At 52.4% G+C, this 24392-nt stretch overlaps 1 protein-coding gene and 1 long non-coding RNA gene across 3 annotated transcripts in view; one reads left to right on the top strand and one right to left on the bottom strand.

Annotated features, from left to right (window-relative positions):
- The window catches only part of LDLR (low density lipoprotein receptor), a 34137-nt gene extending 9807 nt beyond the window's left edge, over nucleotides 1-24330 (top strand). For both annotated transcript variants that reach the window (XM_036075240.2, XM_036075258.2), the window contains exons 2-18: nucleotides 566-688; nucleotides 1119-1241; nucleotides 3267-3653; nucleotides 5929-6051; nucleotides 7363-7485; nucleotides 8754-8873; nucleotides 9439-9564; nucleotides 11302-11473; nucleotides 11567-11794; nucleotides 14733-14851; nucleotides 15154-15293; nucleotides 16604-16745; nucleotides 16857-17009; nucleotides 17696-17833; nucleotides 20575-20652; nucleotides 21870-22027; nucleotides 22565-24330. In XM_036075240.2, the coding sequence (XP_035931133.1) occupies nucleotides 566-688; nucleotides 1119-1241; nucleotides 3267-3653; nucleotides 5929-6051; nucleotides 7363-7485; nucleotides 8754-8873; nucleotides 9439-9564; nucleotides 11302-11473; nucleotides 11567-11794; nucleotides 14733-14851; nucleotides 15154-15293; nucleotides 16604-16745; nucleotides 16857-17009; nucleotides 17696-17833; nucleotides 20575-20652; nucleotides 21870-22027; nucleotides 22565-22600 (2489 nt within the window). In that variant the 3' untranslated portion in view covers nucleotides 22601-24330. The remainder of the gene's footprint in view (nucleotides 1-565; nucleotides 689-1118; nucleotides 1242-3266; nucleotides 3654-5928; nucleotides 6052-7362; nucleotides 7486-8753; nucleotides 8874-9438; nucleotides 9565-11301; nucleotides 11474-11566; nucleotides 11795-14732; nucleotides 14852-15153; nucleotides 15294-16603; nucleotides 16746-16856; nucleotides 17010-17695; nucleotides 17834-20574; nucleotides 20653-21869; nucleotides 22028-22564) is intronic.
- Nucleotides 7189-9495, bottom strand: LOC118524879 (uncharacterized). The gene is made up of 2 exons (XR_013441331.1): nucleotides 9437-9495; nucleotides 7189-8184 (listed from the first exon to the last, which is right to left on the bottom strand). It is a non-coding gene; the product is annotated as an uncharacterized LOC118524879 (long non-coding RNA).
- Nucleotides 24331-24392: the final 62 nt, after the last annotated feature.

The following is a 24392-nucleotide window of genomic DNA, read 5'->3' as shown; positions in this document are numbered from 1 at the left end:
TTCTCTTATTACAGCTTTTGCTACTGTCTCTGTTCCGTTTCTTTTGATCTGACCTTCCAATATATGAGTATTTTTGCTCCAGCATCTCTGTTCTCTGACATCTACATTCACAATTTCCTATAATTTTTATCTCTTTATATTTCCTCCTTACCCACTGGAGATGGCCCCTCATGTTTCCTTCCGCTGAATGATTTCACACTATCAATTTTCCTCATTACTGTCGCCAGCACAGGTTTGTAATATGCTAAATGGTTTAAATCCTTTTCTTTTCTCATGTGCAGGGAAGTTGTACTCTTTTGTTTCCTGCCTTAATGGGTCCATACACTGGATTCAACGACCGCTATGTCAAGTTTCACACACTGTTGGCAAGTCACTCTTCTAGATCTATTCTTCGCATCCTCCGCTGCACTTGTGGTTCATGAAGTGTGTGTGTTGTATTTCCTGGGAACGATCGGGTTCTTTTTCTGGTTCATTCCTCAGCTGGCAGGAAATAGACACACACAGGTGGCGTTGTCAGTTTCCGATTCTGGCGCTGAATGGTCCTTCCTCTTCCCTTCTCTCTCAGCGGAAGACAAATGTGGGAGAAACGAGTTCCAGTGCCAGGATGGGAAGTGCATCTCCTACAAGTGGGTTTGTGACGGGAGCGCCGAATGCCTGGATGCCTCAGATGAGTCCCCCGAGACCTGCAGTGAGTCCCCTTTGGGCTTCCTACCCTTTTTGATGAGAGTGGGTGACAGATGAGATGAACATCAGCCAGCAGGCTGATGTGTTCAGCCATGAATTGGGCCTTGGGGGGAAGAGATATTTCTGGAGCCTTAACAGCTTTTACAAAAAAAAAAAAAAAAAAGGTGAAATTCACATAACGTAAAATTAACCATTTTAAAGGAACCAGTTCAGTAGTATTAATATGGTCACGGTGCTATGCGACCATCACCTCTCTCTCCTTCCAAACCTTTCCATCACTTCATGTCTGATTTTTTTTTTTTTTTTTTTTGTCCCAGAAAGGTGGGCTTGGCCCCCTCTTTCTGAAAACTGTGTTTTTGCTCTGCAAAGCTGGGGCTGGGGACGTCAGATTGGGCTTCCCTCTGAGGGAAGGCTCAGTCCTGTTTCTCCCACAGTGTCTGTCACCTGTAAGTCGGGGGACTTCAGCTGTGGGGGCCGTGTGAACCGCTGTATCTCTCAGCTCTGGAGATGTGATGGCCAGGTGGACTGCGAGAATGGCTCGGATGAGCAAGGCTGTTGTAAGTGTTCTCCCCCCCCACCCCCTGCAGCCCTGTGCTGGCCCCACTGGTCCCACCCTGGTCCTGGGCTGCGCTTAGAGTTGGTGCCCCCAGGCAGTCCTGCCCCCAGCTGAGCTGCGGATTGGCTGCTCTTCAGTTGGCTCCGTCTCCTGGAAGCTCCTACCAAGCCTCCTCCCACTACTGGAGCCCCACTTTGCCCAGGAGGCTTTGCGGGGGGATAGGGTTGGTGCCACCTCTTAGGGTCATCGGCATCCTCAGTGAGGCTGTCCTTGCCAAGTGTCCTTCCAACCACATGGCACATGCTCTGATGAGCCACTGGGACCACCACCAGCCGCCCCGGGGGGCTGAGCACCCAGTAGGTGCTCGCTGGCCGAGACCCGATCACTCAACTGACCACCGAGAAGAGGAAAGCTTTACTGAGTTGCGGCTTCTGGGAAGAAACAGGGCCAAGAGTCCTGGAGGGGGAGGCACTTTGGAGAGCAGGGGGTCTGTCTTGGCTCTTCAATATTAGTTAGTTAGTTATTGTGTAGTTTTTGTTTTTTTGTTTTTTTAATACCTCTTTACTTACTTGAGAGAGAGAGAGCGAGAGCAAGCACGAGCAGTGGGGAGGGAGAGAGGGAGAAGCAGACCCCCTGCTGAGCAGGGAGCCCGACATGGGGCTCAATCCCAGGACCCTGAGATCATGACCTGAGCTGAAAGCAGACGCTTAACCAACTGAGCCACCCAGGCGCCCTAGTTTTGGTTTTTTAATGGAGTTAAGGCTCTGAGAAAAATAACTGGGAAAAATTTAAATAACTAAGATAATGTCAGATCTTCAAGTTCAGAAAAATATAAAAATCCATGAAAAAAAGCAACACTCAAGTGTTCACATACATTCACCTGAGAAATGCATGTCTAACCTGGATTAGTGGTCATCTGATGACCTCGGGGTCATTTAAAAATAAAATGGATTGTTGTTCTTTTTATAGGTACGTTTTTTTTTTTTCCTTCCAGCTTTATTGTGATATAATTGACATACAACATTATGTAAGTTTAGAGAGTAGATGGGGGAAAAAATAATTAAAAAGAAAATTTATTTTAAAGTTGCCAATTTCTTCTTTTTTTTTTTTTCTAAAGATTTTTATTTATTTGAGAGAGTGAGTGGGGAGGGAGAAGGAGAGGGAATCTGAAGCATACTCTTCGCTGAGTACAGAGCCCCAACTTTAAAAAAAATTTTTTTGGTGGGGGGCAACTGGGTAGCTCATTCGGTTGAGCGTCCGACTCTTGGTTGCATCTCAGGTCTTGATCTCAGGATCGTGAGATCGAACCCCGAGTCAGGCTCTGTGCTGGGTGGGCATGGAGTCTGCTTAAGATTCTCTCTCTCCCGGGCGCCTGGGTGGCTCAGTCGTTAAGCGTCTGCCTTCGGCTCAGGTCATGATCCCGGGGTCCTGGGATCGAGCCCCACATCGGGCTCCCTGCTCGGCGGGAAGCCTGCTTCTCCCTCTCCCGCTCCCCCGCTTGTGTTCCCTCTCTCGCTGTGTCTCTCTCTGTCAAATAAATAAATAAAATCTTAAAGAAAAAAAAAAAGATTCTCCCTCTCCGTCTGCCCCTCCTACCCTCCTCATGTGTAGACTCTCTCTCTAAAAAAATAGAGCAGGTGACGATCTGATTCACATACATATGGCAAAATGATCACCACTGTAGTGTTATAGCCAACAGCTCCGCCAATTCCCATAATTACCACGTTTGGGGGGTGTTTCTTCTAATAATAACAGCAAACTCTTAACTAGTGCTTCCCTTGGGCCAGGCCCATGTACAGATGACACAGCTGAGGCACAGAGGGGCCACGGGAGCAGGCTGGGGAGGCTGAGCCTGGCTGGGGTTTCCAGTCCAGGGCCCCTGACCACTATCCTGGCTGCCTTCCCAGGGTCTCTCACTGAGGTCTGGCCTCTCCAGGACTCGGTGTCCTCATCTGTGGAATGGGCTGCTAGTGAGCAGTGGGGGCGCTCTGGTGACCGGGTTGTCTTTCCCCACCTATCCCTGCAGTGCCCAGGACGTGTGCCCAGAATGAGTTCCGCTGCCAGGATGGGAAGTGCATCGCCCTGGAATTCGTCTGCGATTTGGACCGGGACTGTCTGGACGGGTCGGACGAGGCGTCCTGCCCCGTGCCCACCTGCGGCCCCGCCACCTTCCAGTGCAACAGCTCGTCCTGCATCCCCGAGCTGTGGGCTTGTGACGGTGACCCCGACTGCAAGGATGGCTCAGATGAGTGGCCGCAGCACTGTGGGGGCCCCAACACGTCCGCCCCGCAACAGGACAGCAGCCCTTGCTCGCCCCTCGAGTTTCACTGCCAGAGCGGGGAATGCATCCACTCCAGCTGGCGCTGTGATGGTGGCCCCGACTGCAAGGACAAGTCGGACGAGGAGAATTGCAGTAAGGGCGCTGCGTGGCGGCGGAGGGGGGAGGGGTGCCCTCTCCCCTGTCCCTGCGCTCCCCCGGGGGTGGGGCGGGTCGGCCTTGGGATGCTTAAATGATGCCAAGTCTCACCGCAGGAATTTCCATCTCCTTCCGTGCTTCTTCCAGTGCTCCTGATCACATGGAGGAGAAAGCCTCTGTAAAAGGAGACCCTATCTTTAACGCCTGTAGAGTTCACCCCTTTTTTTTGACCAGGGGAGCAAGCAGCAAGCTGCAGTATTATTTTCATCCAGAAGGGATCCTGGGCTCCAGGCCTGGCGGGTGACCTCTGGCCAAGGACTCAACCTCACTGCCTTGTGTTCTCTTCCCCCATGGAATGGGGCAAGAGCATTGGCCTTTGCAGACTTTCGACTGGAGTCCAGCACCACCCCTCGAACTTTCCGGGGGCGGTGGAGACCTCCCACGTCAGCACTGCCCAGTGCGGTAGCTGCTACCCAGGGGAGCTCGTGCAAGCAAGGAAGGGACTGTTTTGTTTTATTTCTTTTTTTTTTTTTTTTTTAAAGATTTTATTTATTTATTTGACAGAGAGAGACACAGCGAGAGAGGGAACACAAGCAGGGGGAGTGGGAGAGGGAGAAGCAGGCTTCCCGCCGAGCAGGGAGCCCGATGTGGGACTCGATCCCAGGACCCTGGGATCATGACCTGAGCCGAAGGCAGACGCTTAACGACTGAGCCACCCAGGCGCCCTGTTTTGTTTTATTTCACTTTTGTGAATTGAAAGTTAAATAGCCACAGGTGGTGAGTGGCTCCTGTGTTGGAGGCCGAGCAGATAGAGGATTGTGCCACCCAGACCCTGGCCTGGCATCAGTGCTTCCTGAACGGGGGGCCGATACCTCAAAGCTACGATGCAGAGCTCCTGTGAATTTAGAACATGTTTTCGTGTCCCTGTTTCTTTGGTACCTTTGCCCCCGTGCACTGTTTTCCTAGAATTGTAATCTCAGTGTAGCTGGAATTAGACTTTTTAAGAGTCACTTTAAAAAAAAAAAAGTGACTTTTTTTTTAAGTTTATGTATTTTTATTTAGTAATCTCTACACGCAGTGTGGGGCTCGAACTCACAACCCCGAGATCAAGAGTTTCACGCTCTTCCGACTGAGCCCGCCAGGCGCCCCTAAAAGTCACATTTTAAAATAATGGATGATTTTGTATACAATGTGTACTAAAACTCAACACAAACTCCCTGAATTCTCATAACTTGAGCAGGCTTCCTCCACCCTTTACAGATGGGGAAACTGAGGCCCAGAAAGGCTGAGTAACCGGAGGACACACACCTGTGAAAATAAAAAAATTCGTCTTTTTTCCTCCACAGTGTCATCTCATAAACATTTGTCCTGCTTCACAGCGTTCGACTGTGTTGTACGCAGTGGTACTGATCGAATTTGTCCCACTTTGGCCTAGATTGGGAACACACCATTGCTTTTCCGCTGAGGGCAGCCTATTGGCTCTGGCAGGTTTTTAGCAAATTATGTGTTCTTGGGGCACCTGACTGGCTCCATCCATAGAGCGTGTGACTCTTCATCTCAGGGTTGTGAGTTCAAGCCCCACATTGGGTGTAGAGATGACTGAAAATCTTAAAAAAAAAAAAAAATTTGTGTTCTCAAAAATGCATATGTGGAAAGGTTGGGGAGAACTCCAGGAAAACTCAGTGGTTGTGTTAGGGGTTTCCCCCCTCACACTTTCTTATTTTCCAAACGTTGCTCTGTGACTTTAGTAATAATTTTCTGGGATTAGTCTTCATTGAGGAAAAAAGTACTTACTGCCATGAAAGAAAAGCTAAAACTATATTGGTTAGGGGGGTGCCTGGGTGGCTCGGTCGGTTAAGCGTCAGACTCTTGGTTTCGGCTCAGGTCATGATCTCAGGGTTATGAGATCGAGCCCCGCGTGGGGCTCTGTGCTGGGCGTAGAGCCTGCTTAAGATTCTCTCACCCTCTCCCTCTGCCCTCCCCCTACCTTTAAAAAAAAAAAAAAAAAAGGACTACATTGGTTAAAATTTAGAATGTGAAGACAGGTGTACCTGGGGAGTTTTTCCCCAGGTGGGAAGCAGGTAAAATGGATGAGCCACTGTCTCCTGCTTGTGGAGGTGGTAGGGCATGTTCTTTTCACCTCTAGAGTCTTCCCTGTTACGTGCTGTCCCTGATGCCCGAGGCAGCCAGGAAATTGCTGCTTCAAAGGTGGTAGTTTGGTTTTGCTTCGCTGTTCCTTGAGAAAAACCAACATGTGCCCTGTCTTTCCCAGCGGTGGCCACATGCCGGCCTGATGAGTTCCAGTGCTTGGACGGGACCTGCATCCATGGCAGCCGGCAGTGCGACAGAGAGTATGACTGTAAGGACAGGAGCGACGAGCTCGGCTGCGTCAACGGTGAGCTCCTCTCGGGGTGGCCCCGCGCCCGCTGTGTGTCCTCAGGCCAGTTACTTGCCCTCCCTGAACCGCCCTTCCATTTATCTGACCAGCGTGCGTCATGGAAGCCTCTGTTTCAGGACTGTGACATTTGATGAGGCCAAAGTGCACGGGGCTCGTGTCTTCGAGCTTTGGGTAATGCATGTGGTACGACTCCATGTAAAGCACTCTCCTGGGCTTACGGTGTGACACTTCCACTCCTGGGAATGACGCCAGGAGAAACTCGCACCTGTAACCGGGAGACGGGCTCCAGAACGTGTGGAGCAGCACTGGCCTAACGGCGAAACCCTAGAAGCAACCCAATTGTTTATCAGCAGAATTCATTTTTAAAATTGTTTTAATTGTGTTAAAATCGTGGAACATAAGGATACGACTTTTATTTTTTTATTTTTTATTAAAGATTTTTTTTTAAAGATTTTATTTATTTGAGAGAGCGAGAGAGAGAGCATGAGCGGGGGGAGAGGGAGAAGCAGGCCCCCTGCTGAACAGGGAGCCCGATGCGGGACTCGATCCCAGGACCCTGGGATCATGACCTGAGCCACCCAGGCTCCCCTATTCTTAAAGATTTTATTTATTTATTTTTAGAGAGAGAGTATATGGGGGGGAGGAGGGAGAGGGAGATAGAGAATCTTTTTTTTTTTTTTTTAAGATTTTATTTATTTATTTGACAGATAGAGACACAGCGAGAGAGGGAACACAAGCAGGGGGAGTGGGAGAGGGAGAAGCAGGCTTCCTGCCGAGCAGGGAGCCCGATGTGGGGCTTGATCCCAGGACCCTGGGATCATGACCTGAGCCAAAGGCAGACGCTTAACGACTGAGCCACCCAGGCGCCCCGAGATAGAGAATCTTAAGCAAGCTCCACACCCAGCACAGAGCCCGATGGGGGGCTCGATCTCACGACCCCGAGATCATGACCCGAGCTGAAATCCAGAGTTCAGACATTTAACCGACTGAGCCGCCCAGGCGCCCCCAAAACAAACTTTTTTGAACAAGAAGTTAAATTCTGATAATGCACTTTTTGACAGTTGTGGTAAACGACACATAACACACACAAAAACCAAACCAAACAAAAAAAAAAAACGACACATAACAAAATAATTACCATCTTTACCATTTTTCAGTGTTTATTTCCATGATATTAAGTACGTTGTTATGTTTTATTTATCAATACATTTGCTTATCATCTTGTGTAAATGACCTATTCTATGAGTAAAGAGTAGTAAGTGGGCTCTTGCTTCTCCAAAGCACCTGACCCTCCTCTTTGGCTCCTAGTAACGCTGTGCGACGGGCCCGACAAGTTCAAGTGCCACAGCGGCGAATGTATCACGCTGGACAAAGTGTGCAACTCGGTCAGGGACTGTCGGGACTGGTCGGACGAGCCCCTCAAGGAGTGCGGTGAGCCCCCCGGGGTGCTGGCAGCTCTCAGACTTAGGGAGAGCTGGGGCTGGGACCCAGATGTGGATATGCTATGGGGCTGCAAGTCTCCTGCCCACCTGTGCCCGTGGGTGCTTTAGCTCTGCAGCAACACAGAGATGGGGGTCCTAGGGGAGAAGCAGCTTTGCTTCCCGAGCCTCAGTGTTCACATCTGTAGGATGGGACAGTAAGGGTTCAACATCCTAGGGCTGCTGGGGATTGGCTGTTGCGATGCTTATAAAGTTTCAGCAGTGCTCTGTGATCTGTGGCCATGTAAATATTTTGGACTTGACAGCTGTATGGTCCGTCACAGCTGGTCAACAGGACCTAAATTACAGCAGGAAGACCGCATACGAATGCACATGCGTACATGAACGCGTGTGGCCGGGCTCCAAGCAAACCTAATTGTGGACACTGATGTTTGAACCTTTCATGTGGCACAAAATACTGTTTTTCTTTTGATTCTTACTTTTCTTTTCAACTGTTTAAAAACGTAAAAAGCATTCTGAGCTTTGGGGCCACGCAGGAACAGAGGGTAGGCTGGCATGGGCCAGAGCCCTGTAAAGAGAGCCAGGGCAGTCATGCTGGTGCCGAGCGCCCTGGGTCTGGTCCAGCACGGCGATCTTGGGCAAGTCGTGGAGCTTGGCCGTGCCTCAGTTTCCACAGCTGTAGTTCAGCTACCTGTATGGTTGTTGGGAGTTAGTACATGCAACTGTGGAACATGGTGTTTTAGTTTTTATAATCAAGAACATTTTGAAATGGGTCTTACAAAAAAGAACTAATAATGTAGAACTTACCATCTTAACCATTTTTAAGTGTCCAGTCCAGAGGCACTAAGCAGACTCACATGGTCGTACAGCCATCTCCACCGTCCGTCTCCAGAACTTTCTCATCTTCCCAAACTGAACCTCTGCCCCATGAAACGCCGACTCCCCATCCCCTCCCCCAGCCCTACTTCCTGTCTCTGATTTTGACTCCACTGAGAACGACCTACGAGTGAATCCTGCAGTATTTGTCCCTCTATGCCCTGCCTAGTTCATTCAGTGGAATGTCCTCCAGGTTCCCTCCTGGTGCCACACATGACAGGGGTCATGTTAAGTCCTCTTAGGGGACATGGTAGTTCACGTCCCCGAGTCGTTGTGGCAATCATGATAAGGGTGATGATGAAATGGTGCAGGGGTGCCGACGACCTGAGTGTGACCTGTCTCTGCTCTCTCCCTACCGCCCCCCGACCTCTGCACCCGGCACAGGGGCCAACGAGTGTCTGGACAACAAGGGTGGCTGCTCCCACATCTGCAATGACCTCAAGATGGGCTACGAGTGCTTGTGCCCCGAGGGCTTCCGGCTGGTGGACCAGCGAAGATGCGAAGGTGATTCCCCAGCAGCCTGGGCTCCCAGCCTCCTCGGCCCTTTCTCCTCATGGGGTGGCCAAAGCCTTGGTGCCTCAGTTTCCCCATCTGTTAAGTGGGCGTGTAAGCCATGCTGACCTCACAGGCCTGTTAGGAGGATTTAATGAGGTGCCAGATGCACGGGACATCCAGCGCAGGCCTGGCCCTCGAGGAGCGCTCGGTTCTTGCCTTTGGGGATTAATAAGAAAGAAAGAAAGAGAGAAAGAGAGAGAGAGAAAGAGAGAAAGAAAGAGAGAGAGAGAGAAAGAGAGAAAGATTTCTTAAGAAAGAAATCTTGGCTGACGCAGCTTCGCCCTGTGAGCTGCACCCCTGGGGTGAATGGTGAGGTCAGGGTCATTGTTGGAGACGATGCTTAGCTGTTTCTGTGTTTTTATTTCTGAACCTGCTGGTCACCAAGACCCTGGCTCTAGGGGTTGTCCCCAGAGGGCTTGGGCTGTCCCCATTTGCCACTGGAAGGCACTCCAAATCCCTTTCTGCACCCCATGAGGAAGAAGCCCCAAATCCCTTTCTGTGTCCCGACTTACAGATATCGACGAGTGTCAGGATCCCGACGTGTGCAGCCAGCTGTGCGTGAACCTCGAGGGCAGCTACAAGTGTGACTGTGAGGAGGGCTTCCAGCTGGACCCCCACACCAAGGCCTGCAAGGCTGTGGGTGAGCGCGGGGTGGGGCTGGTGGGGGCGGGGCCAGCGCCAAGAGCAGGTGCAGCAGGGAGTCTCATCATGTGAATTTTGCATCCACTCCAAAGACCGCTGGGTGGGGCCGACTGTGTCCTCGGGAGACCTCTGGCAGATGCATGAGCAGCCCTGTCGGGAACTTGCCAGGAGGCTGCCCCCACGTGTCCTGTTTCCCTGCAGACACAGGTCAATTGCAGGAGATCCAGCTTGCAGCCCCCAGCCCTCCCCAGTGGCTTCAGGGGACAAGAGGTTGAAAAGCTGCGGCCTGAAGGGCCCGCACACCCACCAGCTGTTCTTATTCACTTAGAGGAACCTATCCCCAAAAAGCAAAAATTCACTTAAGAGAGACCAAGGTATAATCAATCGCTCATAAGAAAACCAAACCGCAGGAATAGTTGTGTTTCTTTTCTACCTAAACTGAAGATGAGCACGGCAGCCAGGCACTGATTCTCAGAAGCCCCGAAATGAAGAGATCCCATGGGTTTGGAGGCGTAGCCGTCCTTGGGGAGTTGACCGGTGGGCCAGACTCCCTTTGCTTTGTGTCCTATTCCACCTTCCAGTGTGATTCCAGTGAGAAACAAGTGTGCAGAAATATTTTAGATCGTCTTCTGTTTCCCTCCCCTGTTGTCATCCCTTTTGTGATGGTTCCTTGGCCACCCTCTGTCACACCTCCATGTGTTCCCTGTTCTGGGGAAAACCAGGGACTGAGTTCACGAAACCCCCCCAGGGTTTGAGGTTTCACTTTTGTTCTGATCTCTCCGGGCCGGTGTCTAAACAGACCCCTTCCCAGGGCAGCGGGTGGTGTCGTGGGAAGGGCTGTTCTGAGTGAGGTCAGTTGTACACACGGTCAGCCTGTCGGTGAATACTGGTGTCATGGTCACAGCACAGCCCCCAGAGTCGGGGCGGCCTGGGTTTGAATCCCGGCTCTGCCAGCTGGTGTGACCTTGGGCTCGTCACTTCCCCTCTCTGAGCTTCAGTCCCCTTATATGTAACGGGAGTTTGACAACAGCCCTGGCCTCATAGGAGTGTGAGGATCAATGAGGGAAAACGTAATATGAAAAGCACTCAGAATTTCCTGCCCTAAGGAATCGCTCTGTATTCCTGAGCCGCTAACGTTTCTTCATCTTTATGTTCCAAAACGGAAAATGCTGGGCCCCTAGTGTAGATTTTTTTTTTTTTTTAAAGATTTTATTTATTTATTTGATAGAGAGCGAGAGCACAAGCAGGTGGAGTAACAGAGGGAGAAGTAGACTCCCTGCTGAGCAGGGAGCCTGATGCGGGGCTCGATCCCAGGACCCTGGGATCATGACCTAAGCTGAAGGCAGATGCTTAACTGACTGAGCCACCCAGGCGTCCCCAGGTTTTATTATTAATGTAGGTTTTATTACCATTCAAGTATGGTGGGGCCGACCCGGCAGGAGACGACCACCATTGAGAAGATCAGTTGTTACAGTTCCCCAGAGGAGGGGGCGTGGCAGCTGGGGGGTCACCCTGGGGAAGCACCAGGGTCAGTCAAGAGGCGGAGGGAGAGGGCCGGCCCTGGGAGGGGCTGTCCCTTCAGTCTCTACAAGGCCCAGGATGTCAGAGCATCAGAACCACATGGTTAATACACCCCAACCCGAGTGCCTCCTCTGGTTCAGCCTGACCCCAGAGGGTGACAAGCAGGAGTCGGGGGTCCCTTCTGCTCCCCTGAGCAGCCTTCCTGCATTCCCAGGCAACATCGCCTACCTCTTTTTCACCAACCGCCACGAGGTGAGGAAGATGACCCTGGACCGCAGCGAATACACCAGCCTCATCCCGAACTTGAAGAATGTCGTTGCCCTAGACACAGAAGTGGCCAGCAACAGAATCTACTGGTCTGACCTGTCCCAAAGGAAGATCTACAGGTGAGTCTTGGAGCCGCTCCCAGCCCCGACCCTGGGTGAAATAGGCCCCTCACACTGACGCTCTCCTCCGCCTCTCCCTCTGCCCCCCGACAGTACCCAAATCGACAGAGCCCCCAGCTTCTCTTCCTATGACACCGTCATCAGCGAGGACCTCCAGGCCCCCGATGGGCTGGCAGTGGACTGGGTCCACAGCAACATATACTGGACAGACTCCATCCTGGCCACCGTCTCCGTGGCTGACACCAAGGGAGTGAAGAGAAAGACGCTCTTCAAGGAGAAAGGCTCCAAGCCGCGTGCCATCGTGGTGGATCCTGTTCACGGGTGGGTATTCCCGTAGCTGAGGGGTACAGAGGGAACGAAGAGCAGAGGCGGGGTTCTAGAACTGGTTAGGACTCAGATGGGGGGAAGGCGTGTGCCTGAGCTGGACTGGCCTCTGTGGGCACGGGGCTGTCCCCAACCACGGAAGCCCTTGCTGTCAGGAAAGAACAGGACCTGGAGCGGTGGTCCTTCCCCGCCCACCCTTTGGGAGCCAGGGGTTGGTCCCTCTTGATGTCTGCTGAGATGGAAGCGGACCCAGAAAAGTTGTGCGCTCAGGATAAGAACCCAAAATCAGGCACCTGGGTGGCTCAATCCGTTAAGCGTCTGATTCTTGATCTCCGCTCAGGTCCTGATCTCAGGGTGGTGAGTTCAAGCCCTGTGTTGGGCTTCGTGCTGGGCGTGGAGTCTACTTAAAACAAAACAAAAAACAGAAAACCAAAACCAGAAATTAAAATATGAATTTAAATTGGTCTTAGAAATGAATACTTATTTAAATTCTGATTTAGTATTTTATAGCAGAGAATCCTGTGCCAGGATAGGATTGGTGAAAGTAAAAAACGCTCAGATCCAACAGTAGTTTCAGGGAGGAGGCCACAGGGGGTAAAGGTCGCCACCCTGCTGAGCCCCCAGGAGGGTGTTTGCAGGGCTCACGGCTGACTCAGCAGCTCCGGGGCCCACAGGGACCTGTGTCCCCTGACGGAAGGCATCTCCCCGCCCCCTGTCCAAACCCATTACACCATATCTGCCTGTGGAATTTCACAATTCTGGAGGGACGGTGGCAATCTCGGGATGGGCAGCTGTCCTGGTGGCAATCATCAGAAGGAAAGGGAATTTTTTTTTTTTTTAAGATTTTATTTATTTGAGAGAGAGAGAGAGATTGAGAGCACGAGGGGAGGGGAGAAGCAGAGGGAGAGGGAGAAGCACGCTCTCTGCTGTGTGATCCCAGGACCGAGGGATCATGACCTGAACCGAAGGCGGACACTTAACCCGAGCCGCCCATGCACCCCAAAAGGGAACTTTTGAGATGAGCATGACTCACACGGGACAGACCCTGAGTTGAAGGTGGGCCTGGGCCCACAAACGTTCTCATTTGGTAGAGGGACACTCGGTTGAATAAATTTAGCCCCCCAGCTCACAGGAAAGAGAGAGGCTCCTAGAAATAAACCCTGAGATACAAGTCATGGTGTGTGTGTGTGGGGGGGGGGTCTACTGTTGTGTTTCATTTCCCCCCAGGTAGTAGCGTAGGATTGCCCTCTTGGACTCTGTTCTCCACTTGGCTCTGTCATTTGGCATATGGGGCTCATTCCCTGTTGACTAGATGAGCCATGATTACTTTGTATCTGGTCCATGGAAATTTAGTTTTTCCCCCCTACCTCACACAAAGAGGCTGCAAATACCTCTGAATATCTTTGAAGGTGAGTCATTGCAGTTTCTCTGCAGGATTGTCAATTCTAGATTCCTCATTCTAGAAGCTGGATTATATTCTAGAAGTTGGTCCGAGGGTACGTGCGTGGCCAGAGCATCAAATTGCCATTGAAAACCTGCATTATGGGGCGCCTGGGTGGCTCAGATGTTAAGCATCTGCCTTCGGCTCAGGTCATGATCCCAAGGTCTTGGGATCGAGTCCCGCATCGGGTTCCCTGCTCAGCGGGGAGCCTGCTTCTCCCTCTGCCTTTGCCTCTCTCTCTCTCTCCCTGTCTCTCATGAATAAATAAATAAAATCTTAAAAAAAAAAAAAAAAAAGAAAACCTGCATTATAAGACCGAGCCTCCGAGCGCACCTGAGCACCCATCTCGCTCACGGTCAACAGCAAGTTTTTCATTTTGCCAGTCACGATGGGGAGGGGCTATTTCAGTGTATTTGTATGTGGCTACTTGTGAGTTAGTTTGAGCATCTCTTCAGAGGCTTAAAAGCCGTCGGAGATCCACGTCTAAGTATAGATCCAAAAGCAGCGAACACAGGGATGCAAACAGGTGTTTGCGGCCCCGTGTTCACAGCAGCCGGGGTACGGAAGCAGCCCGAGTGTCCCTCGATGGCTGAAGGATAAACCAAATGTGGTCCATCCACACAGCAGAATTGTACTCAGTCTTAAAAAGGAAGGACATTCGGACACCTGCTGCAATGTGGATGAACCTTGAGGCCATTATGCGAAATGCAAGAAGCCAGGCACAAAAGGACAAATGCTATATGATCGCACTTACGTGAGGTCCCTAGAGGAGTCCCATTCATGGAGACAGTGAGCCGAGTGGTGGGAGCCAGGGGTCGGGGGAGGCGGATGAGGAGTTGATGTTTCATGGGGTCAGAGTTCCAGTCTGGAGTGATAGAAACGTTCTGGAGATGGATGGTGGTGATGGTGGCATGACATTGTATGTGTACTTAACTTCACCGAACTGGACACTTAACAATGGTTAAGATGGTAACTTTTATGTTTTGTATGTTTTACTACAATTAAAAAAACATTTTATTTTTTTTAAGATTTTATTTATTTATTTGAGAAAGAGGGAGAGGGAGAAGCAGACTCCCCGCCAAGCAGGGAGCCCGACTCTGGGCTTGATCCCAGGACCCTGAGATCATGACCTGAGCCGAAGACAGACGCTTAACCGGCTGAGCCACCCAGGCGCCCCTAAAAAAATATTTTTAAAGCAAAAACAAAAACAAAAAAACAAAACCTTACAAAATAAAAAATGTATAAAAGCCTTCAGAAAGCACTGTCAAGGGTGCAAATTAAGGGCCCCCGTCCAGACGTTGGAATCAAAATCTCCCTTTGTTCTCGAAGGTTCTAAAATCCTGCCAGGCCTCACCAGGTTGCAAGCACTAGGGTAGCAGAAGAAACCAATGCGAGGTCTCTTTTGGGGGGATGCCTTAACATTTCCTGGCCTGGCTGCTTCAGCTGGGAGCCTCCCCCACTGACACCCTGCTGTCCTTGCTGCTCTCCCACCAGTTTCATGTACTGGACGGATTGGGGAACCCCCGCCGAGATCAAGAAGGGGGGTCTGAACGGTGTCGACGTTTACTCGCTCGTGACGGAAGACATCCAGTGGCCCAACGGCATCACCCTGGGTACGTCCTTGGGACCTGGGTCCCTGGGGTCAGGCACCGTCTGGAGGAGAGGGGGCAGTGGCCAGGCCGCACCTGAATAAGCACATGCAGCTTCCTGAGGTTTTTATAACCTGCCGCTGAACCGCGCCAGTGTGGGGTTTGGGCTCACACAGGGAGGTGGCCCGCTGGGGCTGCTTTTCGGGGCACCTGTCCGCCGGCTCCTTGGGCAGGGGGTGCCTTCCCGGGGGGCGAGTGGAGTGGCCAGGCCCAGGCCCCTTTGGCATCGGCATGTGATCTCTTCCTTATCCACCTGTGGGTTCTAGATCTTTCCGGCGGCCGCCTCTACTGGGTCGACTCCAAGCTCCACTCCATCTCCAGCATTGACGTCAACGGCGGGAACCGGAAGACCGTTTTGGAGGACAAGAAAAACCTGGCACACCCCTTCTCCTTGGCCATCTTCGAGGTAGTGCTTGAGGGAATTCACATCCCAGCGCCGGGTACAGAGCGCAACTCACGTGCGAGGCCTCAGTGCTCGCGCTGACGGGTCAGCCCATGTCATTGGGCTCGGTCAAGCCAGGACCAACTTAGAAAACGGAAGTGATTTCCATTTTCTTCTCCTCAAAAGGGGTGTTTTTGTTGGTTTGTTTATTTATTTATTTATTTTTAAGTAAACTCTGCCCCCACCGTGGGGCTCAGACTCACGACTCTGAGATCAGGAGTCGCAGCTCCACCGACTGAGCCAGCCAGGCGCCCCCTACTCACCCGAAGAGTCTTAAAGCAGCGGTTCTCACTTGGAGGCCATCTCGGGGCCCAGGGGACATTTGGCACTTTCTGGAGACTTTTTGGTTGTTGCACTTGGAGGGGAGGAGGTTACTCCTGGTACCTAGTGGGCAGAGGCCCGGGAGGCTGCTCACCGCCCTACAGAGAGAAAAGGGGGCCAACCACTGCGGGGAAACCTGCTCTGAGGAAACGTTGTTATATTTGTGCACCCTTGTTTGAGGGGCGTGAGTCACAGTAGCCGAGCGGTGGAAGCAAGCTGGTGTCCGTCAGAGATGAAGGGCTAAACAAAATGTGTATCTGTACAGTGGAGTGTGATTCGGGAGACAGGGAGGAATTTCTAACACGCACTAGAACATGGAGGGAGCTGGGGGCAACTAAGCCAGACACAAGAGGACAAATCCTCTCTGATCCCACTTCTGTGAGGTCCCTAGAGGAGTCCCGTCCACAGAGACAGGAAGTAGATGGTGGGGGGTGGGGAGTCCGTGTTTCCTGGGGACAGAGTCTCAGTTTGGGGAGATAGAAAGTTCTGGACATGGATGGTGGTGATGGTTGCACACCAACGTGAATGTACCTAATGCCACAGAACACACTTAAAAAGGATTAGGATGGTCGATTTTAGGTTGTGTATATCTTACACAATTAAACATTTTTTATTTTTATTTTTTTTAAGATTTTTATTTTTTTATTTTTTGACAGAGAGAGACAGTGAGAGAGGGAACACAAGCAGGGGGAGTGGGAGAGGGAGAAGCAGGCTTCCCTGCCGAGCAAGGAACCCGATGTGGGGCTCGATCCCAGGACCCTGAGATCATGACCTGAGCCGAAGGCAGACGCTAAACGGCTGAGCCACCCAGGCGCCCCTAAACATTTTTTAAAAAAGAAAAAAAAAAAGAAGAAATGAGGCTCGTACCACCCAGTACCACTTTCTCCCAGAAATTCGGGTGTCCTATGCTCTTGACTAATGGGATCGGCTGTCTTCTTTAATTGCTCATATAGGATAAAATATTTTGGACGGACATCATCAACGAAGCCATTTTCAGTGCCAACCGCCTCACGGGCTCAGACATTAATTTGGTGGCAGAAAACCTGTTGTCCCCGGAAGACATTGTCCTTTTTCACAACCTCACACAACCAAGAGGTAAAGATGGGGTGACCGCCTCCCCCCCTCCACTTCCCTGCTGGTGTTCTGGAATTTTCTAGAATTTTCTAGCATTGTTCTTCCCCTAACTTCCTGCCTCTTCCCCATCAGGGGTGAACTGGTGTGAGAGGACCGCCCTCCGCAATGGTGGCTGCCAATACCTGTGTCTCCCGGCCCCGCAGATCAATCCGCACTCGCCCAAGTTCACCTGTGCCTGCCCTGATGGCATGCTGCTGGCCAAGGACATGAGGAACTGCCTCACAGGTAGGGGCACCAGTCTGCCCGGGCGTGCGTCCTGCTTCTGCCACCCTTGTGGCTTAGTCCTGCAACTTGACCTTCCCTATCTTGTCTTTGCTCATCTGTCAAATGGGAGACTGAGTCTCCAGGAAGCCATCGTAGGGGGTAACCGTAGTTTGCCTTTGTCATGTGGGACCCATGAGCTCTGTGCCAGGCTTTTAGACAGACGCTCTTCACCTTTGATGTCTGGGTCACTCTCTTCCAGCCCCTTTGGGAGGTGACTGATTTTAGACATGGGCATCAAGTGAGGAGATAGCCCCCTGTTCGACTTTTCTCATCCTCAGAGAAAGTCTCAGTTTGGGGCCAGTGTGTCTGGAATACTTGTGAATCTCCCTTTCGAACTACAACAAATAACAACAACATAGACATTCGTGTGTTTCAATTATTTTCAGTTTTTTTTTTTAAGATTTTATTTATTTATTAGAGAGAGAGCATGAGCAGGGGGAGGGGCAGAGGGAGAGGGAGAAGCAGACTCACCACTGAACAGGGAGCCCAGCACAGGGCTCGATCCTAGGACCCTGGGATCATGACCTGAGCCAAAAGCAGATGCTTACCAACTGAGCCACCCAGGTGCCCGTTTTCAGTCATTTCTTTGTGGCCAATGGCATGTGCTACTTACCAGCGGGACACTCAGGAAATGCTTCTTCTTTCAGGGACTGAACCTCCAACGACCACCCTGGGTACCTCCACGGTCCCGGTCAGGCCGACGACGGTCCGCTCCACAGCCAGCCCGTGGTCCGTGGCCAGCCCTGAGTTCACCACGGCTGAGATGGTGACGATGTCCCACCACGGTAAAAGCAGGGGCTACCCTGGCCCCTGGTTTATAGCTCAAGCCTCTAGACAGGCCCCTTCAGGGGCCAAGAGAATCTTGGGGAAGGGATCCAGTGGGTTTAGTCTTTGCCCCTGCACTCTTTCTGACGTGGCCTGTGCATCTTGGAAGCTTCCGCTTCCCTACCTATAAAATGGGATTAATAAGCATGCCCGCCCACCTCCTGGTAGTAGTGGGGATTACGTGGCCCCAGGTGTGCGGAGGGCTGGAGTGCGTGGCGGCGGCTTACCCCAGAGTCCTCCCCGACCAGAGGCCCGGGAGCCTGAAATGTTATCAGGGCCCATTCAATGACCTGCTTTCAGGTGTCTGCCCAGCAGGGCCAGGGCTGGGGTGAGGCAGGTGAGGCGCTGCTCAGGGCAGCATCGGAGGGGGCACCAAAAACCCAGGACTTAAATCGTATTTTACTGCATTGTTGTTTTCAAAAATCAAACCACCAAGCTATGGGCCATGGGCCGAACACCTGGTCTTGTAAATATAATTTGATCAGAGCCAGGGTCCCAGTGAGACCGGGTCAGGCAAATGTAGTTAGAGCCCGTCTTCCTAAAAATCTGACACTTTGTTATCATGGGGTATTGGCCTTCATTTTTATTTCTTAAAAAATAACACATTCAAATATTACTCAATTACTAAGTGTTTTTTGTTTTGGGGGGTTTTTTTTGGCAAGGGGGAGGGGCGGGGGTCAGGCTTTAAGTTCTTTTTTTTTTAAATGATTTTATTTATTTATTTGACAGAGAGAGACACAGCGAGAGAGGGAACACAAGCAGGGGGAGTGGGAGAGGGAGAAGCAGGCTTCCTGCTGAGCAGGGAGCCCGATGTGGGGCTCGATCCCAGGACCCTGGGATCATGAACCTGAGCTGAAGGCAGATTTAACAACTGAGCCACCCAGACGGCCCAGGCTTTAAGTTCTGTGCTTGGGGCTAATGCCCGGCTCTCACTGGCTTCATGGAAGACCGCCATTTATCTCTTTGCCCACCAGAGGGCGCCTGCCCTGGAATTTGAGTGGCCAGAAAAATGGAGCTCATAGATTTTTCTAGCCAGAAAAAAAAGGTGGGGGGGCACATCAGCAAGTTTCAGACATTTTTTTCCCCCCTCAGAGTAGCTGAAGTCTGTGTCCAGCCGTAAACAAGGCAAAGCAGGAACTACTGTGGTTGAGGGAGGCCAGGAAACCTGTTTGCTTGGGGCGGGTTGAAAAGCCATTTCCCAGACAGGCCCACCCAGGGCTTCTCGCTTTGGGCAAAGGAGCCCTTTTAAAGGAAGAACTTCTCAAGGACCCTGCTGCTGTCTTAGATAATTTTTGTTAAGAAGTTTTCTTAGGGCGCCTGGGTGGCTCAGTTGGTTAAGCAACTGCCTTCGGCTCAGGTCATGATCCTGGAGTCCCGGGATCGAGTCCCGCATCGGGTTCCCTGCTCGGCAGGGAGTCTGCTTCTCCCTCTGATCCTCCCGCTCTCATGCTTTCTGTCTCCCATTCTCTCTCAGATAAATAAATAAAATCTTTAAAAAAAAAAAAAAAAGTTTTCTTAAATATGTGCAAATGTGACAAAAGTCTGTATAAACTCCCTACACACACACACACACACACACACACACACACACACACACACACACACACACACACACACCCCCACCAGCGGGATGGATGGATGTCAGTCACTGCTCACCTGCGTCCATGTGGTCCGGGTGTGACTCCTCAGTCCTCCCAGCCTGTCTGCTTGTTTGGAGGACTTTAAACTTTGGTTTGCATGGGGCCCTCACAGGGCTCGGGGGCACACGCGTGCTTCCATAACGAGGTCCCCCCCCAGGATTTCTGAACTGGGGACAGCTGGTACAGGACTGTGGAGCGTGGTGCAGTCCACGCCAGGCCCTGGGATCGCTGAACGCTACCAAGTCAGGTGGTTCTTGTCCCATGCAGACCTGTCTCGTTTCCATCAGACGCACAACCAGGGCGAACAAGGCCACCAGTGACCTCACCAACTGCTGGGAATGTCCCTGCAGGCTTTTTTTTTTTTAATATAAAGATTTTATTTATTTATTTGAGAGAGAGAGAGAGAACACATGGGAGGGGGGAGGGTCAGAGGGAGAAGTGGACTCCCTGCCGAGCAGGGAGCCCGATTCGAGACTCGATCCTGGGACTCCAGGTTCATGAGCTGAGCTGAAGGCAGTCGCTTAACCAACTGAGCCACCCAGGCGCCCCTCTACCTGCAGGTTTTTGTCTCAAAGACCGGGGTCCTCTTCCCCGGAGCCTCATAACGCTTGACTAAGGAACCCTCTTAAATCTGCTCTGAGTCACATAACCCTGACTGCTAAGAATAAGGCCCCAGCGTGATGCCTCTCAAACCCGGGAAATGCTCCAAGTTCCTTTGAACTTTTTTTTTTTTTAAGATTTATTTATTTTATAGAGAGAAAGAGAGTGTGCAAGTGGTGGGGAGGGGCAAAGGGAGAGGGAGAGAATCCCAAGCAGACTCCGGGCTGAGCGTACAGCCTAATATGGGGCTTGATCTCACAACCCTGAGAGCCGGACCTGAGCCGAAATCAAGCGTCCAACGCTTAACCAACTGCGCCACCCAGGTTCCCTGCCCTTGAACCTTTAAGGACACCAGGAAGCATCAGGCGTTTCCCTCTGTATGTCGGTTGTCCTACACCTGCTGTGTTTCCCCTGGCCCTCACCGTGGATCTGAGCCTCGCTTTGTCCTTTCCCTCATGCAGCCCTGGCTGATGCTGCCAGCAGAGGCGACGAGGAGAGGCCCAGGAGCGGGGGGGCTCTCTACATCATCCTTCCCATCGGTAAGCCTGCCGGCCCGGCCCACGCCTGGTCCCGGCTTCCTGCAAGATGACCGCCTTGCCCGGCAAGCTGGGCCGGTCCACCTTTGCTCCCAGCCTCGGGGCGGCCCCTTTTCTAGCTTCATTCACTCAAATACAGTTGAGCGCCTACTGTGTGCCAAGCCCACTTCTGGGTCCTGGGGCCGCACCCAGGTGAGGATGAAGCCTCCCACCCCTCCGAGCGACCACTGATGTGTCAGCTGGGGGCGGGGGGTGCGCGTCCCTGAGGGAAGCCTCCTGGTGAACGGTTCTCTTGCAGGGGGAGTTTAGGGAGTTCTACGCCCCTACGCCCCACCTCACCCCTGTCACTCGCAACTCTGTTAGCATCACACCCGTTAGTCCTTTTCTGAGCAAATCGTTTCGAGGTGTCCCTTCAGCACCCAGCCTGCTCCGGAGACCTGCATGTTGGTGCCTTATGGTCGTCTGGCTGTGCGTGGACCGTCATGGCAGTGGGACCCTCACCTCCCAGCTGACTGCCCGAAGGTGGCACCCACCCCTTGTCTTCCCAATGGAGCCTGAGTCTCTCCCACCCTCTGGGCCCTCGCCAGAATTTTTTATTTTTATTTATTTATTTGAGAAAGAGCAAGAGAGAGAGAAGGAGCAGGGGGAGGGGCAGAGGGAGAAGCAGACTCTCCGCTGAGCAGGGACAGCTCGGCTTGGGGAGACCTGGGATCATGACCTGAGCCGAAGGCAGACGTTTAACCGACTGAACCACCCTGGAGCCCCCTTGGCCAGAATTTTTTACAAACCTGGGCTGGGTGAGCGCTTGGCTGTCCCCTGGATCGTGGAGGGTCTGGGCATGCCACCCCGGAGGCCCACTAGAAATGAGGCAAAGAGCACCCGGACAAAAGAAAAGAATTTTGGCCCCGTTGATAGAGAACAGGCCCATTTCTGAAAGGCAGGAGGCCCCACGTGTGGTGACTCACAGAGGAAACCTGGAAGCATCAACCCCAGTGGGGTCGTTCTGGGGCGAGGCAGTCACAGTGGGCTTCGAGTTAGATTTGTTACGCACATAGGTAGGTTTTTCTCCAGTGGACAAGTATGTATGGCTTCAAATTTGGAACAAAAAAACCCCTCTATACGTCAAAAGGCCCGGAGTCTGCTGGCGGTGTCAGTTGGGGGGCTGAGCTGGGCGGCCTCCTGACCAGGCCCCCTTCTCCCCCCTCCCGCCCCCCCCGCAGTACTGCTCATCCTCTTGTGCTTCGGGACCTTCCTCCTCTGGAAGAACTGGCGGCTGAAGAGCATCAACAGCATTAACTTCGACAACCCCGTGTACCAGAAGACCACGGAGGACGAGGTCCACATCTGCTGCGGCCAGGACGGCTACACCTACCCGGCGGTGAGCGCCCCGCCCCGCCCAGGAGGCAGGGGATCCTCCAGAGCCCTTCTCAGGGTGGGGGATGCACAGCATCGAGAAAAGGGGGGGGAAGCAAGCCAGTGGGGGCTGGGAGGGAGATCTTAGATAAGGAGGCTGGGGCAGCCTTCCCCGAGCTGGAGGCACAGCCTCGGCATCGGCCCTGAGGCTGGTGTGGCTGGAGCTGAGAGTTGGGGGAGAGGGGTGTCGAGGGAGGAACCAAGGGAAGGGACCAGGCAGCTGGGGAGCATTCTGGCTTTGCTCTAACAAGGTGGGGAGCCCTGGAGACGGTTCTGGGCTTGGCCTGACTTGGGGCTCACGGGCGCCCTCCGGTGGCTGTCGCGGGGGAAAGACTGGGGCCAAGGTCGGGAGACCAGGCTGGAGACCGCTGGTCCAGGCCAGCTATGAGGGGGGCCAGCCCCGCTGCGGGGGGGCGCGGAGGGCGTGAGGCGTCTGTGGCCTCTGGCCGTGTTTACTGAGCGTTGGACTGATCGCTTCCGGCGTTTATCTTTCTGTTGACAGAGACAGATGGTCAGCCTGGAGGATGATGTGGCGTGAGTTGCGGCCTCTAGTCCTGTCCTTCCCCGGAACCTGCTGCCGCTCACGGGCAGGAAGAACACTTTCTCCCCGGCCGCTTGACCTGCCCCAAACCCTTCCTGAGACCTTGATGCCCTCCCGTTTCATGCAAAGAGAGAGGTGAACCCAAAGCACTGTTGGCGGCCGCAGCCGCTTGGCCTGTCCTGCCGGAGCTTTGTTCTATATATTTATTTGTCTGGGAGGCAGAACGGGCTTCGAATGGCACACGCGCAGCGGGTTTAGGTTGGGATTTTTTTTTTTCTTTCTTTCTCTATGAATAGTGGAGAAGAGAAGGCCGAATGAGCTGGGGTGGGGGAGGGGCGCGTTTCTGCCCTCTCCAGGGACTGCTCACTCCTTCCACCTGAGGGACTGCTGGAGGGACCCATAGGGAGAAAAGGCAAGGGGCTTGGGACTCGAGAGAACAGGTCCTACCCGCAAGGTCCAGGGTAGCTGCTCTACCCGCCCCCCACTCTAGCCCGAGCCCCCCAACTCAGGAGTAAACGTGCTCACCTCTGCCTTGCTAGACAGCCAGAGTTCACTTTTGCTTTGCTATCCCTCTTCCCAAGCGAGGTCTGTGCCCTCCCTCGACGCCAAGACTCTGGCATCTGTCTTGACCTGGTCGAATCCAGCATCCCGGGGGCGGGGCCCAGCGACCCCCAGTCATGCACCAAAACCTCCACAGTTCCCAGGGAAACCTGAGCCACCGGTTGCCCTTAATATTTATTAAGTGCCTGAGATACGCAGTTAGCTGATTCGTGAAGACAGCGGCCTCCAACCTCTAGGAGCATCCTGTGGTTGGATGTGGTGGTCTGGACCCCCGCCCCGGCCCCCTCCAGGTCCCCGTGCACTTTTTTTTTTTTTAGTTCAGGGCTGTGTCTTGTGTAACGTTGACGTTGTTACTATTTTGCACTGGTTTCTGTTCCGGTTGGGATGGGCTCCGGGGTGGGCGAGAGCCTGTGTGGATGAACGTGAGATCCCGGGGCCTCTCCCCCCACCAAGCGCCTCAAAGCTGCCATCATGAGACTATCCAGCTAGTGTTTCGGCTTCTGTGCAGATGCCCCCGAGCCATTAATTTCCCCAACAAGATGGTTGTGGTTGACGGGTATCCGCCGAAAATGTGCATGGCGTTTTAGCCCTGTAAGACGGCCCCCCGGCTGGGTCACTTCATGGGACTTTTCAACAAAACGTCTTTCCTGTCCGATCATCCGTGTCCCATTTACGACCAAAGAGAGAAGAGGCAGCCTTCTGTGGCTTCCCGCCTGACGTGGCCCAGGGCCTGCCCATTGCTCACCGCATGACCACCGAACACTGTGCCCTACCCTGCAGGAAACTGTGAAAGCCTTTTCTCCTTCCGAAGCATGTAAATAGTCCCCTGTACAGATCATGGGGGGGGGAGCTTTTTTGTTATGTTTGCACTTTGTATATTTGTTAAACATGTTTCACTTATATATATATGAAACAAAGATCTATTTATTTTTGCAAACCCTGGTTGCTGCATCACTGACCCCTCCAGGGGCTCTGCAGTGGGGGCCGTCGTCTCTGAGACGCCTCTTCTTTTTGTACAAAGATTAGCGCAAAGCTCTTCAGGTGAATCGTGTCTGTGTTGTATATATGGTGGGTTGCTTTGGGAGGATGGGTATCGCTTTTTAAACCACTGTACAGAATGTTTTTATAGCCTGAATGTCTGTGATCGATTAAATTTCTTAAATGAACTGCTTGGCGAAACCTGGACCATTTTCTTTTTTTTTTTTTTTAAGATTTTATTTATTTATTT

Source organism: Halichoerus grypus, chromosome 1 (genome assembly GCF_964656455.1).
Source record: "Halichoerus grypus chromosome 1, mHalGry1.hap1.1, whole genome shotgun sequence".
Taxonomy (NCBI): domain Eukaryota; kingdom Metazoa; phylum Chordata; class Mammalia; order Carnivora; family Phocidae; genus Halichoerus; species Halichoerus grypus.
The sequence above is the reverse complement of the archived record's forward strand: the minus strand, read 5'-3'. Positions and strand labels throughout refer to the sequence as shown.